Genomic DNA, 16,727 nt, shown 5'->3' with positions numbered 1-16,727 from the left:
TTCGATTATCAAAATGCTTGTCGATTCATTTCAAAATCAATTAGTTATCACTTAATCGAAATGTCCTTACTTTACATAAATAAATGTTTACAAAGAAACCGTTTTTAAAGGTCAATGCAAATGTGTTGAATTCAAACGTCAAGAACGGAACTGTATTTGGCCAGTGATTCTCATACCACTAGAGGGGTCCATGTACCATGTCTTGTATGGAAAGAATCTGCATCAAATGGATGAGCCGATGACACATTTTGAACTTACGTAGAAGTACGAGTACATAGTGTGTAAAATAAAAGACTCCAGTAAAAGCACAAATACTAATCCAACTCCTGTACTAAAGTAAAAGTAGAGAAAAAGTACATATTTCAAAATGTTCCTAAGTACAAAAGTAAAAAAACAAAAACAAACAAACAAACAAACGGACAAAAAAGCATTTTATATACAATACCCGTTTTGACAACATGGCGCAACAATAAAAATAAATATTCCACTTTGAAATAGTTTCCCTCTTTGAAATGAGTTTCCCTCATAGTGCTCATAACGAGAATCGGATATAAAAATAATCGTGTTGTTGCATGTTGTTGTTTTTTAAAAGTGGGACTAGCTAGCATGGGCTCGACTTATATGCGATCAAAACAACCTGCAACAAAACAAAAGTAATAAAAACACTAGCAAATAATAAAAACTGAAAAAAAATTTACTTGTTTGTGATTTTTCAAATTAGACAGAGATTTGGCATCCTGCTGGAGCTTTGTTTTTCTTTAGGCTGGCACAAGATACAACAGTCATCATGCCTTAATAGGGAATATCTTGTTTCTCGAAATCTCCAATATGAGTATTACTGCAGCATGAAAGAGAAAGCAATGTGCAAACACAACTTCCACCCTCAGTTGAAGAGCCAGAGCAAAAACAAATACTTTTGATGTTTTTATACTAAAATCATTCAGACTGAGAAAACAGTTGCTTTGCAGTTGTCTACATTGTTGATTTTAAAAAAGAGAGAAGACAAAGTACTCTGTTTTTTCATTTCCCACAAAAGAAAAGACCATTGCTGAGAAATGTGGATGTTTCATTTGATTTTACATTATTCATTTTCAACCACGCAATTATCATGTTCACACAAAGGTAATGCATGCTTTAGAGGCTATTTTTGACAGTGACACAGTAATTCCTTCTAATTGTTCTGCTTTCCCCATACTTTCTCGTAATTTTTACTGTATCTTATGTCAGTTTATGATTCATGTATTTAACAGCTGACGTAAATATTTAAAGCATCAGCTATCAAAAAGAACCTTGACCAAAAACACTAATTTTAAAACTGGTAAAGAAAAATAGAAGGGGAGGGAGGTGATTGTACGATAATGTAACTTGCAAGGGAAATACTTTGTTAAAGAGCAGAAATTCGAACTTTTTGCTTATTTCATATTATCTTGTTTTATTAGTATTTTTATTGAGAATTTATGTTAATAATAGTGTGTGCGTGAGTCACGCTACACTGCTGCCACCCAGCGAAAGTTGTATCAAATGTATCGCTTGTAGTCTTCGAGCGGCCATTTTACACTCTTATACTACAATTCCCAGAAGTCAATGCGATGAAAAAGTAGGGCGTTCGACCAATGGGCGATGCATATTCTGCTGTAACGCACGAGGTATGTAGACGTTAATTTAAGTTAAACTACTTGTAATTTGTGATTTAAAAGCGGAATGCTAAACTATTTGGCAAATGTGTTTGTTGCAAGTATCCTGCCGTGAATAACGTGTCGTGCATTTGTATTAACAAACAATATAAATGTAGCATTTTTCTTACGTCGTTGTTAGCCAAGACAGCTAGCTGCTGTTTTATTTACTGTTTATTCGATAATCGACGACTGGGTTCGTACCATGCGGGAAGTAAGTGTCAGAAAGACCACATTGGCAGAGTTGTAAGTTGCCGTTTTAAGACACTTGTGCCTAGGCTTGTGTAACCTGTTTACCCCGCCTATTATTTCCAGTATGTCACTGACTGTGACAAATTTGACAATGTGTTTACCTTTTAACCCCCTGGTCAAATTGTTATAATTTATTTATTTATTTATTTATTTATTTATGTTTTCAAAATTAACAAAAATGTATACTGGCCTATAGTTGTTTAAAACATTTTTGAATTTTCACAGGGGGCTAAAATGGTGCCGAAATGCCTGGGAAAGAAAATGCAGATTATATTGTACCATTAACATTTTTTGTATGCCCAAGAAACAAACATGACAGAAGCGTTAAAAGTTTTAATAGACCAGTTCCTTATAGTCAACCAAGCACTGCCTGAATGGTTGTTACTGTGTGTTTTCAGGTGGACAATGAAAAAAGCCCAGTGACTGCACACTTGCGCATTGACACAGTGCATAATGGAGCAAAGGTCAACATTCTTCTGTGTGAAGCTGACAGCGAGTAGCATTTTAACCAATTTGCCAACACGTTATTTAAGCTGTTTGTCACGGACGGAAGGAAGGTTGATGTGTTGACAAGGACCCACACAGTTGATCCAGACCCATTCAGGGTTTGAGTGGTTTTGACACCAAAACACTTGGTGATTCCACAGTGCAGTTTCACTTTGGAGTGCCCCTCGATCAGCTGACACAATGGTTTCAGATAGCGCAGCAGAGCAAGAAAATGAGATGGACCTGAAGTTGCCTACAGCTGAAGCCATTGAAGGAAATGTGGATGGAGATTTAGAGATGGCTGTCTGCACTTCGGAGGAGCCTCCTGCCTCTCAGAGTCTCCCAGAGGAGCCCAGAAAGTGGATGTGGGCTGTAATCTTCTTGTGTTTCTATGGGTTTATGGCATCCATCAAGCCTGGAGAACCCTTCATCACGCCTTACCTACTCAGCACTGAAAAGAACTTTACCAGGCAGCAGGTTTGTTGTGCCCTCAGGGTTGATTGAACTTTGTTGAATTTGCATTTGATTTGAAGTAATAATTAAATCATAAGTCAACCCCCCAAAATTATTTGCAATGATATGTTCTATGGGCCTTCACTAGTCTAAACATGGCATTCTGATTAATATTGCATTTGTGTTGTGTGAGTTAAGCAGCAAAATCCAGCCGTTTTTAGCCATCTCAAGGTATTTTGTTGCTTTTGTCGCCTGAAAATTACATCACAATTGCTCAGGGCTCAAGTACTGACAAATCACAGATCACCTGTTTTCTGAAGCTGAGTCATGACTGGTTGCTATCTGAGCAACTGTTATGTCATTTTCAGTTGACAAAGTGACAAAATGGTCGGCCGCTGAATGCCATGTTTAGACAAGTGAAGGGGCATAGAACATATTATTACAAATAATTTTTTCACGGTTGACTTCAACTTTAAGGATGTAAAAAAAGTTATTTGTGCAGAAGTCTGTAAGACAACACCCAAGAAAGTTTTGCCGTTTTGTGACATGGTGAAATTAACTGTCCTATGATGGGTTTAACTGGTCCGCCTTATCGCAATTAAGGCTCACGCTCCTCACAGTGGGTCAATGTTAAATGTTTGTATTGATAAATGACGAAGTAACAGTGATTATTGGAATGGAAACTGTCCAAGTGAGTGACTAGTATAAAGTAAATATCCAACAACTGTCATGTATTGGAATTTCATATTCCATATGCACAAATAGTTTACTGTATGGGCGTGAAAATACATCTTCTAATGGATCTATCTAATAACCACTTCAAGACAAAGATAATAGCATTCAAACATCCCCCCCCTATTTTTTCACAGTGGTAAAGCTAAACAAATACTAAAGGATAAAATATTGTAAAACAATCTAATGTTCATAATTGTAATCTTTATTGTTGGAAGCGTTATGGGATGGGACCAGAAAAGTACTTATTCATGATACATTTTTTTTAGATTCAATATGGGAATCTGTATCATGCAAAAAAAAACCATATCGATTGAGTCCTATAAAACACATTGAAATAACTCTTACAATCCTCCAAAGAGGTAAACCGTTTCTGGATCTGATTCAAGCTGTCTTTCATTTTTGAATTTTTAGGTGACCAACGAGATTACTCCTGTGCTGACGTACTCCTACATGGCAGTGCTGGTACCTGCCTTCCTGCTGACTGATCTTCTGCGCTACAAGCCAGTTCTGGTCATCCAGGGCATCAGCCAGGTGGTCATCTGGCTCATTCTGCTCCTAGGCACCTCCCTCCTTCAGATGCAGTTCATGGAATTCTTCTACGGGATCACAATGGCGTGCCGCGTGGCGTATTCCTCCTATATCTTCTCCCTGGTCAGCCTGAACCTCTATCAGCGCGTGGCCAGCTACTCACGCGCCTCGGTCCTCTTGGGAGTGTTTACCAGCTCTGTGCTAGGCCAGCTCTTCATTTCAGTGGGAGAAATCCGCTACAAGACCCTCAGTGCAATTTCTTTGGGTTTTGTCAGCTTTGGTCTGGTGCTGTCGCTGTGCCTGCCCTGGCCGAAACGCTCCTTGTTTTTCAACCAGATGCGCAAACGGGAGCCCAGCGAAGTGGCCGCTCAAGTAGCCACCAAGGCGGAATTGTATAAGATGAACCCCAAGGATGACGAGTTGACCACAGCAGTCTCGTCGTGCTCCGCCTCCCGCTGGAAGGATTCTATCTTTGTGCAGATGCTGATGGAGCTGAGAAGTGCGGTGAAAAGACCCAACATGCGGCTGTGGTCCCTATGGTGGGTCTTCAACTCCACAGGATACTACCTGGTGTTATTCTACGTCCACATCCTGTGGAGCAAAGTCTACCCGGCCACTGAGAACAAGAATGTTTACAATGGCGCCGTGGAGGCTGCTTCTACCTTACTCAGTGAGTAATTTGAAGTCCTCGTGTTACACTGTGAGTCGCCGTTAAAGATTACAGGGTCCAGTGTCTTACCCTCTGCGTCATGAATTGAATTTAAGGTTATCGCCACAGTACAAAAATAATTGGAGAGCAATGTTTTTTAAATTAATGAGCATGCACTTTATAAACGATACTTTGCAATAAATCCACGCTATTCTCAAGGGGCCAAGCCCTGCAGTAAATTGCAGAAAAAAAAAAATCAAGAGTAATAGACTTCCTCAAAATATTCTAAATTGCCTACAAACTATGATACCAAACCAGTTTAATATATAAAACCCATCTTGTAGCACTATTTGATGTACTGCCAAGACTCTATAGCTTCAACATCCTTCCTTGACACCAATTATTCTTTCTTTTTGAGCCAAGGCTTTGGCATCATAGCGCAGTACAGAAAAAAAAGTAAATAAAAAAAAAGTTAAGAGATAAATTTGTAAAAATCAAACCACGAATAAACGCTGTGATACAAATCAGAATAATAAATATGGGCTTTGTCATAACTGTATTTATTTTTTCCCCCAGAAAAGAAATTGAAATCTTTTGCCTCTTTGCAGGTGCATTGGCCTCCTTCATAGCAGGCTTTGTTCAAATCCGCTGGAATATCTGGTCAGAGCTTGTCATTGGTGTGATCACAGCTCTGCAGGCTGGCCTGCTGCTGCTCATGGGCACCACTGACAATATCTGGGTCTGTTACGCGGCCTACGTCCTCTTCAGAAGCTTCTACCAGTTCCTGGTGCCCATTGCCACGTGAGTGCACGGCAGTCATATTTGCATATAAAGGGGCGGGCCCAAGGCCAATCTCCAAATCAGTTTGCCTTGTTTCATTGTTCCATGAGTTGGTAAGTCCCCATTAAGATTCCGCATGAGGTTTTAGGTGGGTGTAGGGGTGGGCGATATTAGATCGTTAAGGGCTTTAACGTGTTGACGATCTCATAAAGCCGAAAGATCGTTTGATTGTCTACAGGGCACATTCTATACAGTTTAGCTCTATGGCGCTGACGCATACCCGACCAACCAATCACATCGCGCACAGTGCACCGTACATGACACTCCCCGCCTCCCTGTTTGCTTGTATAGCGGAAAGTCACCATGAAGCGGAGTTGGTCCCGAAAAGAAACTCCACATCCACAGTGTCGATTTAGTTTGGCTTTTCCTCGGAGGAGAAAGCGCAAACCAGTTATTTGCAAAGTTTGCAGCGACTCGGTTCGGATGTCAGATGGCAACACGACAAACCTGTTTACCGTAATCACTTGCGGAGACAGCACCCAAAAAACTACTAGCAAACGGGGATCAAGACACATGGTCGCCAGAGGCAGCCGCTAGCTCCAAGCTAACACAACCCATGGTAACACAGTCATTTAACAAGGGCACTCCATATGAAAAAACAAGCAAGCAGTGTAAAGAAGTAACTGAGGCAGTGACTTATTATAAAACGAGGGGTTTAAAAGACTCTTCAAAGTACTAGACCCGTGTTACGAGCTGTGTTTTTATGTTTATGTTATGTTACCTTTTATGTTTACATTCACTGCACATTTTGATAAAAATTGGCACTATTCAAATCAAAACCTGTTCAGAAAGCTTAAGATGTCATTTTTTTTTCTTTTAGGGTTTTATATACATTTTAAATGTATGAAAATTTCCCCATTGTGGGATCAATAAAGGCTGTCTTATTCTTAAATATGTTTTATATGTTTAACATGGGGAAAATCGTCCAAAACGATCAAATTAGACAAAAAAATGATGTAAAAAAAGAATCATGATAAAATCATGATCGTGATTTTATCGCCCACCACTAGGTGGGGGCGAGTGGTAGTTGGTCCAAGTCTGTAGACAGAAACTCAAACAGAAGCCCGTTTAACCCATTAAGGCCTAAAGCGCCTGGCTCAACAGCTCCCCAAAACCTAAGGTCGCCTTTGGAATTACCCTTAAAAACCTGGTGTTTTCCCAGAAATTCGACACTTACAAAATAATTAATATCTCAGACCCTATAGCAGACAGAAACATAATTCCAAAAGAATTAGGGAGCTTAGACGTGTGGCTTTCACACAGGCAAAGTAAATTATTATTTATTGTTTCAATCAAAGATGTAAAAATAGTGTCAGTGTAAGAGAAGCACTATTTTAATTAAAAGAAAAATCGAGTGGTAATTACCATCCTCTATTCTGTTACAAAGACGTCAATATCGTCATTGTCTACAAACCATATCATATCACGTTCGATTGGTTCCACTGGTTCAAAGCCCACAAGCGCGTCGTCTATATATCACTGCCGTTACTTATTTCAGAGCTCCCGCCGATCGTCGGCGTCCGCCACTAGGCCAATATACCATCACGTGTATATTCCGATGCATTAAATGGGCTAAGAGACGGAGAATTGGATTAAAAACAAGACACCGACGTATCCGCTCTCCCGGCTTTAAAGGTAGAATGATGCAACAGCGCTCCTGGCTGTAGTGGTAGGAACACGGTTATGCGCTCTCGTGATAGGCGGACCGGCCTATGGGCGATCACTAATTTGTTCCGGCCGGACAAAAAGCGGTTTGACGGACGACGGAAGGGTACCCCGGCTGCAGGCGGAAGGCGCTAAACGGAAATTGTAGTAAAATTCCCAGATCTGTATATTAGTATATAATACTTTTAACCTTATAGTCCACTCCTCCTGGCTGACATCCGGCGTAGTGTACTGTAATTCATTTCCAGTTCTGTTTTGCGAGTGGATTTTCTCTCCAAAGCCCAGACACTTATTAATTTGCCTGCTATTTTGCAGTTCTCCACTTTAATGCGGCTCCAGCCAAACGTCTGTGAAAAGTGGACTCAATCACCCAAGCACTTAAATCCAGTCTTAAACGCGCTAGACGTGTCAAATCTTAGGTTAGCATAGCAATTTGCATGGCTTCTCCCTTCACCAGAACGATACTTGCCAGAAATGTACTGTATTCAACCTCACAGAGGCAAAGGTTATTGACCTCGGAGTGACTCCGCAACGTATTATACGCTTATTGCTAACTAGCTGGCGCAGCCTAAGTAGCATCGAGCTGTTTCTGAACCTCCCACTAAATGCGGTGCATGACGTGAGCGAGGCAGCCCTGCGAAGCTTTTTGGGATGTCTTGGCGGTTGATTCTCAGCTTTGCTATGTACTGTGTTTTAATGAGGCGCAAAATGCTAACTTTGCCCCACAAACTGCTATGCGAAACCGCTTATGTCGAGCCTTGTGTAGGTCTATGGGTTTTCAGTTTTCTTGAATGCGGACTAAACAACACATTTCAATGAAATACTATGTGTAACCTTTGGGCCTGATGGTTTGATTTAATGTGTAGTTTCCAGATAGCATCGTCGCTCACCAAGGAGCTTTGTGCCTTGGTGTTTGGCATCAACACCTTCCTGGGGACCATCCTGAAGAGCATCATCAACCTGATTTTTTCTGACAAGAGGGGGCTGGCTTTGGATGTACACAGTCAGGTATGTGGACAAGCAACGACTTGAATTACATGGTTCGTGGATTTCAAGCTATTTTCTGTTCCAGCACTGTGTCCTCTTTAGCAGCAAAAGTACAGTCCCTGTAGGGTTTAAGTCTGGGCAAAAGTACAGTCCCTGTAGGGTTTAAGTCTGGAAATTGACTTGGCCGATCGAAAACCTTCCACTTCTTGCCCCAGTGATCTCCTTTGCTGTTTTGGAGCTATATGATGCAGGATCTCCTAATCAATTTGGTTGCATTTTTTTCTAAAAATTGGCAGACAAAAAGATATTGATAAAAGTTAATTTTATTTTCTATAGAACTCGTGTTTTATATGAAAGAGCAAATGATAGACAACAGTTTAAAACAAACAATGGGAGGAAAAAAATGAAAACACCTCCAGCCAGACAAAAACCCAAAGCACACATCCAAAAGCATGCTGGAATCGTTAAAAAGGAAAAATTGACTATTTTAAAATGGGCAGCAGTGAGTCCTGGTCTAAATCCGATTGAAAATCTTTGGTATGAGCGGCAATCTGCCATTGGGGAAACGAAATCTGGAAACAATCAAGAACTTGAACAACTTGCAAAGGAAGAGTGGGAGAAAACACCAGCTGATAAGCGCAAGAAGCTGATAGAAGGCTACAAAAAACATTTGGAAGCTCTCATCACTGCCAAGGGGTCTGCAACCAAATATGAAAGTGGGGTGCCATTATTGCTGCACATGCTGTGTTTTCTGTTTCTTCTTTGGAATTACAATATGTAAGTTGAAAAAATACTTTCCTTTTGTCAAATTACTTTGAACATCCAATTTAAAAAATCATGATAATATACGTTTTGGTACATTTCCTTTTTTTTTTTCAGAAGATATTGTAGAGATCATGCAAAAAAATGATGGGATGCCAATAACTGTGAGCAGGACTGTATGACATTACCTTCATTTCATAGATGAGCTTGTATGGTTGGGATTGTGAACACATCCTATTTTTCTTGTAGCTAAACGTTGCTATAATTTTCTCATACATTGGAAACATCTTCAAATTCAAATGGTCTCAAACACATTAACAGGCCAAGAAATTCAAGATATTAACTCGTAATAATCTGAACTGAATGTCATTCCAGGTCATAAAGCATCATCCACGTCATAAAGCTGACTAAAAAAATTCAAAAATGTGCAAAGCCGTTATCTGGGCTTTCTTTGAAGAATCAAAATGATAAAACAATCTGTTTTGATTAACATTTTTTGTTTACCAAATAATTCCATCAATATTTCTTCACAATGTTAATTTAAAAATTAATCTACAAGTCGGGAATTTTTAAAATAATGAAAACACACTGAATTATCGGGTGTTTCCAAACTTTTGACTGTTACTATAAGTCCGAGCCCAGATTCAAACCCTGGCCCTCCTTGATGTAACTTGACATGCTGCCCTATTTATGCAACATGACACCTATTCTTGTAACCTTGACTGATTCAGGCTCCACATAATTGTTGCATTTCTGTTTTTTTTTTTCTTTTACAGTTCCTTGTGTACTTTATTTACTTCGCCCTGCTGACCGTCATCTACTTAACAAGTGCTGCTGTCGTCATCTTCCGTCACTTTAGAAACCAGCCCAGGAGGCAAGAGATCGACCAGCAGCCCAAGTCTACAGAACCTAGAGACATGGTACCCGAGGCAGAGCCTTTGTCCATTGGCAAAAATGACAAGACATAGCGAGCACCACTTAATATCATCAAATTGTTTTAATGAGCCTTAAGAATGCTGAAGTGCCTCCACTGCTGGCTGATGCAGGAGCCTGGTTTCACCTTTTTTTTAATTCAATGCACTTAATAACGAACTTCAGTGTTGTGGGACCACTCAATTGATGACCCGAATGAGCCAAGTTTGATTGCCTTGATTCAGCGACAGCAAATTAATGATTCCAATGTGATCATGATGGCACTGCTGTTGTCAGTGTGATGTGTTTATACCTATCGAAATCACTCTATTGAGTTTCTTTTCAGTCTGTATCAATAATCAAACATTCACGTCACTTTAGAAGATCCTTTCGGTGTCATCCCAGCATTGATGGTGTCAGTAGCACATATTTTTATTCTTTTTTTTGGGGGGGGGGGTTAAAAAAATGCAATGATATAGGAAAAACATGTAAGACGAAAATGCTCTGGAAGAAATTGTGACATTGTTTTATGTAGAGTAGACTTAAATTTGCATTTGTTTCTAGTCTGCGGGCTTAAGGTTGTAAGATAAAATCACTGCTCTTACTCCCACAAGAACTTGTGCTGGACAATTATCAGAATGTAGTGTTGCCAAATGCAACAGGAACAAGTTTTATTTTTTTCAAGCAATGACTTGAGTATATGATATGACTGGTTTTGAGTAGGATTATACAGTACTCACCTGTAGTGTGAGATTTGAGTTAATGTTACAATATAGCCGATAGTTTTCTGTGAGCTTGTCTGAATGTTGAAAGACACTTAATCAGGTGTTTATTTTTTATTTTTTTAAGTATTTTTGTGTATGTACGATTAAAGAAAGTAGTTAATATTCAAATTCTCAGTCTGACTGTGAGCTGGCATGTACATTACGGTTGTTTGGTCAGCTTTTTCTACACTGTTTTACTGTAATAAAATTTTTGTTTGTTTATTTTGATGAGCACCCCACAGTATCTGTTTAGTTTTTGAAGGGTCTAAACTATTTTTGCAGCTGCAGGCTTGAATCAGATGTTCTTACGTGACTATCAAAAACACATTCAACCGTGCAAACGAGTTTATGTCCCAACGGCAAACCATCACCAGTTACAAGACCACATGTGGCAATACATCTTGTAATCGTTAAGCTTTTGGTGCCGTTTCTTTTGTTTGAAGCAGTTTCATTGTGCAAGATGTGTTGACTGGCTGCCCTCAAGTGGTTCAAGTGGAAATTGATGCACCACGCTTTGAGATCGATATTTTGGTGTTTTATTAGACAGTGAAAAATATACTGTGCATATACTTTTAATTTATTTACAAACTAAAATGAGATTGAATAACAAAAGAAAATGTGCGGCAAGGCAGTCTACAAAAACTGCTGTGGCGTTACTTTAAAGTAGAAGTCAGCCCAAGCATTTTTTTTCGAGAATATGTTCTATGCAAGCCCACTAGTTGAAAGGCGTTCTGATAAATATTGCATTTGTGGAATAAGAGTTAATCCACCCATTTATGGCCATCTCTGTGGGCGCCATTTTGTCACTTTTGTCAACTGAAAATGACATCACAACTGCTCAGGGCTCAGGTAACGACCAATCACGGCTGACCTGTTTTCTGAAGCGGAGCCGTGATTGGTCGTTACCTGAGCAGTTGTGATGTCATTTTGAGTCGACAGAAGTGACAAAATGGCCGGCTCCTGAGATGGCTAAAAAGGGATGGATTTTGCTGCTTAACTCAATAAGAATGCCGCGTTTCAACTAGTGGGCCTGCATAGAACATATTCTGGAAAAAAAATCCATCCTTCTAATCAGTGCATTCCCTCCCCACAGTGGTGCTCCAACCCACAGTACATCCTCAGATGACACACCCGGTGCAGACCCATGGCGCGTTGGCCAACAATATAGCACACGCTGGAGGATTTCCTGGTATTGTCTAGGGTTCACTTTTCCCTTTTTTGTCTTTGTGTGGACACTGACACACTCAGACACACACTAAACATCCTAAATGACGTGTACAAAATCATGTGGAACTGCTAAAAGAGTGGTCTTGGGTTTTGGTTCGTCTACGTCATTGGTGTTTCCTCTGTAAAAGACAAAGAGTAAAGAATCGAGTTGTGACAGCTCTTGTTTAAAGTGGTGATTTTTACAGTAGTACCTTCAGCTTGTGCTTTCTCTTGATGAGTTGTAGTGCCGTTTGCGTCTCGACCTACAGAACATGTATTTTTTTTTTAATCAAACACTGTTTAAAAGTTTGTAATCAATATATTGAGAGACACTTACATTGCCTCTCCTGCCTCCTCCAGAAGTCTGGTGGTGAGACAAAAACATGAGACACAAAATGTAATTGCACAGCATTTTTTCCTATGAAAGAGGAAACTTAAATAGGCCCCAATATAATTTCAAACAAGAGTAATGTGGCCATTAGCCTCAATTTTGGGGACCGATTACCTTATTTTTCAGACAATAAGTTGCTCTGGAGTATGTGTCGCACTAGTCAAAAATGCATCATGAAAAAGAAAAACCAAGTAGCACTGGAGTATAAGTCAAAGGTTTTCTTTTTAATTGAAACTGGCTTACCTTAACTACAATCCTGCATCGCATTGTGGCCAAAAGGTAGAATCGCGCTGCTGTAAAATAGTAAATCCTTGTTCTGGCAGATGATGCATGTAAAAATAAAGTGGCGGTAATCCACCAAAAGTATTTTCAAACCGTCAAAAGAAGGTAAAAGAAGCAATGCAAGAAGTACTAGTCGTGGCAACTAATGTGTGACGTATCGCTAGTTTAGCATGTAGCATCAGTCACAACAAGGATTTACTATTTACAGCAACAAATGATGCAATAACCAACCAGGATTCTACCTTTGGCCACAATGCGGCACGTTTTAAACTAAAAAAAAAAAAAAACTTGGAAGTGGCTTTTCAAATCCAACTAGAACTGGTTCGCTGCCGTCAACATGATCAGGGAATGGAGATTTTGAGTGCCAGTCTGAGCTCTAATTTTAATATATCGTCGCTGTCATGTGAAAAACACTTATCTCCATTTTTTTTTCATTCACTTATTTTTACATGAATCATGTTCCCCCATTACAGACATCGCATTAAAGTGAAAATTAAAAAAAGTTTCCAAAATTGGAGATGTTTTTTTTTTCCACAGCACAGCGACGATATACAAGTCACACTTAAGTATAAATTGCAAGACCAGCCAAACTATGACAAAAAGTACGACTTAAGAGTCCGAAAAATACGGTATATCAAAACGTTGAAGCGTTCTGCTTTATACTTACCTACTTCCCACGGCATCGATGCTAGGAATTGGAAGGAAAAAAATGTTTTCATTCACCATATAAAAAAGAATAATGCAAAGTTCAATTTTAACTTCCACGCTTACCTTTTTGAAAGAACCACATCCCTGTGTGAGATTAGCAGATATTAGAATCTCAGAAAACAAGTTATACATTGTGAATACAATTCCCCTACAGGAAATAATGGAAATTAAATTAATCTGGGTCAAACTGTTGCCATAGAACCTTTATTAACTATAAATTGCACTAAAGTTGATGACTGACACTGTGCAGAGGGACATTTTGAATTTGATGAAATCGTCACAAAAAAAGCAAAGTAATAAGCAAAACAGGGGGGCTAATACTGAGAAGCGTATTTAACTCTAACTCAATTTTGCTTATTGATCACTTAAAAAACAACCTCATCTGAAAAAAGGCGCTGTACATAAATACAAATTGAACATAAAACGCAAGACAATTGCATCTAACAATTAAAAAACAATGTAAAAAAAATAATAATGATGGTGGTTTGAACTTGGTCTGTTACCTGTTCTACATTTGTGAATGAGCACCAGCACCACAACTGCAGTCAGGAGACAGATTAAGACTGTCAGGCCTGCATTGACCTTCAGACCCTCTTCGCTCTCTGTTGAAACAAAAACATTATTGTTCTAATTATTTTTAAATAACACACTGAACTGAACACTGTGTTGTGAAAACTTACCAGTGAGGAATGGGTTGCGTGAAGACAGGCTGGATTTCAAGCTGACTGGATTCCGCAGCTCGCACATGAACTCGTCTGCGCTTGAAGTATTCTGAAAGGTGAACGAAGGAGCAAGCAGCCTACTGACACATTTTCATACTGACAAAAAGTTAGTGATGGACAAATGAAGCTTTATGAAGCACTTGTGATCATTTTTGACTCCTCGAAATGGCACTCTTGGTTTAAGACCATTCAGCTTGTGACTGAAGCTTCATTTTCTCATCACGACCAAAAGGTGTCCACAAACAGAGACAGTTAAAAGCATGAGACGAGTGATTGTTTGAAATAAAATACATTTGCATTTCATCTTTTCAAACTGTTTTTTAAACATTTAATTACAAATTCTATTTAACTTTAATGCGCAATACATTTTAATCATGTACAGTAAGTAGTAGTAAGACGGCATTTCCCGTTCAGAGTTGATGAACACTAAGCTCTATTATGCTTTTTCAATGATGGTTACGATGGTGGTACTTGGTGTAAAAAGTTTGACAAGCGCAGCAATAGACCTTTTGAATGATGCGTTTCATGGATGAGTTGGTCTCCAATGAATGGCCAAACTTCCAGGTATAGGTGACAGGTTCTGCCCCCGTGGTGTTGCCGGCGCATGTCAAAGCACAAATTGTCCTCTCAGCATCACAGGATGTTAAGATAGTGGGCTCGGGAACAGACACTGATGAAGGAACAAAAGGGTGATGACGGTTGTTGTAGCATTTATGTGGCGGCGTTATAACACTTTAAACAATGACTATTTGACTAAAAACGGGGCAGCAACACATTTACGACATAATACTCAAAGGCATATATTCTTTATCGTCTACAAAAAACGACTAATACTGCATCTTACTGAGTCACTTACAGTAGCTGTGAAACTTTTTTGATAGCATCTGTATGAGTGTATTATACTCCCTCCCTGGTGGCCATGTCATACACACCAGAAGAAGCCACAATGATTTAATCTTGATACACGCACTATTTATTGCAATGTTTTTATTAAGTAAAGTACATGGGAATGCTATTTTCCTTATTAAATACACATTAGGTAAAAAATACATGTTGGGCTTTGTGGGGAACCTTTCACAAATGAATGGTATTTCCATTCATTTCAATAGGGAAAGATGATTTAAGATACAAGAATTCGAGTCATAAGCATGGTACCGGATAAATTTGACTCGTATCTCAAGGCAGCACTGTAATTTACTTCTCTGTTTCTCAGATTAATGGCACAGACCTCCTTTGAAATTGATTGTGTCCTCTAGCTCTTTTGTTAGCTAGCAGGCTAGTCATAATGTTTCACAATTTTAAATGAAAAAAATTCGAAATCTTTTGGGCTATATGTGCTGGCACAAACTCAAACACAGGTTTGAGTGTTGAAGTTTTTTTTTTTTTTGCTTGCTGCCACCCCGAAGTACCCTGGCGCCTACTATTTACAAACATTACAAGGTCAATACACTCACAAATAACGACAAGATGAATTGGAGTGGTGGAGACAAAGTTGATCTCAGGTGTGTATGTGCCACTGTCATTTTGAGTCAACCCAGTGATGGTCAGCTCCCCACTCACACTGTTCAGCGTAGTGCGGTCTAAAAGAGAGGCCCAATTAGAAAGAAGCTTTTAGCAAACGATATGACCCTACAACCACTTCTCCATTTCATTCCATACGTTTGAACTGACGATACGCCTCCACGCCTTCCGCGTCCCACTCGATGGCGATGTCGTAACCGTGCTTCCACAAGATGCTTGTGAATGGGCCGGTATCAGGGCCTGCATCGGGCTTGAGGATAACGTCTTCGCCCACCTTCCTGTAAACCTTTGTGCCTGAAAAGGTTGGGAAATAGCTTGACCAACCTGTACTTGTGCTACTTGTGTTATTTATTTTGTGCACGCTAAATGTTAAGCTAACTAAAAGCCTTGACACTGTGAAAATGAAACTAGCATCGATACGACATACAATAAACTACGCAAAACATATTTCGTTGCAAATACGTTACTTCAACTGGACTTCTGCGTTTTACAAGCTTTCGAGAGAAAAAAACCCTTGACCATACCAGAGCAACAAGCGGCCAGGATCACAGGAATCATCGACAGGCACAGCTGCATCTTCTTCGTCAGTTAGGGCACCACAAAGCTGAAAACATTGTAGTCATAAATCAATAAATGGGGGGGAAAACTCTTGAACCGTAAAAATAAGTCACTGGTAATGTTTAAGATGTTCACCTTGTCACTGGTGGACGGTTCAGGAAGTGAGGAACGTGGAGGCTAACGTGCCGGAAACGATCCGCCCAATTTTCCAAGAGATCCCCTTGAAGAAATTTTCTGGAAGCTTCATCCGACGCGCCAAATTCAAAGTCCAAAATCCTAAACCAGCACCGCATCATCCTCCAAACATTGTATCGGAAGCATTAACTCGTTCTCTTACAAACCGACCACTATGGCGTGTTTTGGACTATTTCCTTTCGCCATTCGAACAATATGAAGTTAGTTTTGGAACAATATAGAGCCGCTTCCGGGGACGTCATCGCCGACGCATAATTACAACGTAGCATGTCGACGCATGGACTTTCCGTAATAAATATCGAACAAATAAATAAATTATAATAACATTATGTAATTTTAAGATTAGTGTATTTTACAAGGAAATCATTTTTTAGGGCGAGGAAGCAGTGCCTTGCTCACAGTGCCCAGAAAGAAGATCTCTCCAACAATAGTTCCCAT

At 39.6% G+C, this 16,727-nt stretch overlaps 2 protein-coding genes across 3 annotated transcripts; one reads left to right on the top strand and one right to left on the bottom strand.

Annotated features, from left to right (window-relative positions):
* Positions 1-1,558: 1,558 nt before the first annotated feature.
* slc19a1 (solute carrier family 19 member 1) lies at positions 1,559-10,937 on the top strand. 2 transcript variants are annotated; one of them, XM_086047175.1, is made up of 6 exons: positions 1,559-1,646; positions 2,324-2,888; positions 4,011-4,797; positions 5,385-5,577; positions 8,148-8,289; positions 9,807-10,937. In XM_086047175.1, the coding sequence occupies exons 2-6, from the start codon at positions 2,613-2,615 to the stop codon at positions 9,996-9,998; spliced, it is 1,590 nt and encodes a 529-aa protein (XP_085903301.1). In that variant the 5' UTR covers positions 1,559-1,646; positions 2,324-2,612; the 3' UTR covers positions 9,999-10,937. The 2 variants fall into 2 exon arrangements, with proteins under 2 accessions (XP_085903301.1, XP_085904118.1); XM_086047992.1 differs by lacking the exon at positions 1,559-1,646 and adding an exon at positions 1,676-1,887.
* A 282-nt stretch (positions 10,938-11,219) lies between these two features.
* On the bottom strand, positions 11,220-16,555 carry LOC147152784 (uncharacterized). The gene is made up of 12 exons (XM_086049048.1): positions 16,230-16,555; positions 16,061-16,140; positions 15,675-15,830; positions 15,470-15,595; positions 14,522-14,685; positions 13,974-14,064; positions 13,797-13,895; positions 13,357-13,377; positions 13,253-13,273; positions 12,250-12,276; positions 12,125-12,175; positions 11,220-12,052 (listed from the first exon to the last, which is right to left on the bottom strand). The coding sequence occupies exons 2-12, from the start codon at positions 16,110-16,112 to the stop codon at positions 12,033-12,035; spliced, it is 828 nt and encodes a 275-aa protein (XP_085905174.1). The 5' UTR covers positions 16,113-16,140; positions 16,230-16,555; the 3' UTR covers positions 11,220-12,032.
* Positions 16,556-16,727: the final 172 nt, after the last annotated feature.

The sequence above is a fragment of the Filicampus tigris genome, chromosome 1, assembly GCF_054856515.1.
Source record: "Filicampus tigris isolate MCC_2025a chromosome 1, RoL_Ftig_1.0, whole genome shotgun sequence".
NCBI classification, from domain to species: domain Eukaryota; kingdom Metazoa; phylum Chordata; class Actinopteri; order Syngnathiformes; family Syngnathidae; genus Filicampus; species Filicampus tigris.
This window is presented reverse-complemented; position numbering and strand designations above follow the sequence as displayed.

What these genes read in the sequence shown, in the direction of transcription:
- slc19a1 (XM_086047175.1), top strand. Translation starts at nt 2,613, where the DNA reads ATGGTTTCAGATAGCGCAGCAGAGCAAGAAAATGAGATGGACCTGAAG. An exon ending in GGCTGCTTCTACCTTACTCA is followed by an intron (nt 4,798 to 5,384) that starts GTGAGTAATTTG and finishes GCCTCTTTGCAG; the next exon opens with GTGCATTGGCCTCCTTCATA. An exon ending in TTCCTGGTGCCCATTGCCAC is followed by an intron (nt 5,578 to 8,147) that starts GTGAGTGCACGG and finishes TTTAATGTGTAG; the next exon opens with TTTCCAGATAGCATCGTCGC.
- LOC147152784 (XM_086049048.1), bottom strand. Translation starts at nt 16,112, where the DNA reads ATGCAGCTGTGCCTGTCGATGATTCCTGTGATCCTGGCCGCTTGTTGC. An exon ending in CATTCACAAATGTAGAACAG is followed by an intron (nt 13,378 to 13,796) that starts GTAACAGACCAA and finishes AATCTCACACAG; the next exon opens with GGATGTGGTTCTTTCAAAAA. An exon ending in GATGTGGTTCTTTCAAAAAG is followed by an intron (nt 13,274 to 13,356) that starts GTAAGCGTGGAA and finishes TCCAATTCCTAG; the next exon opens with CATCGATGCCGTGGGAAGTA.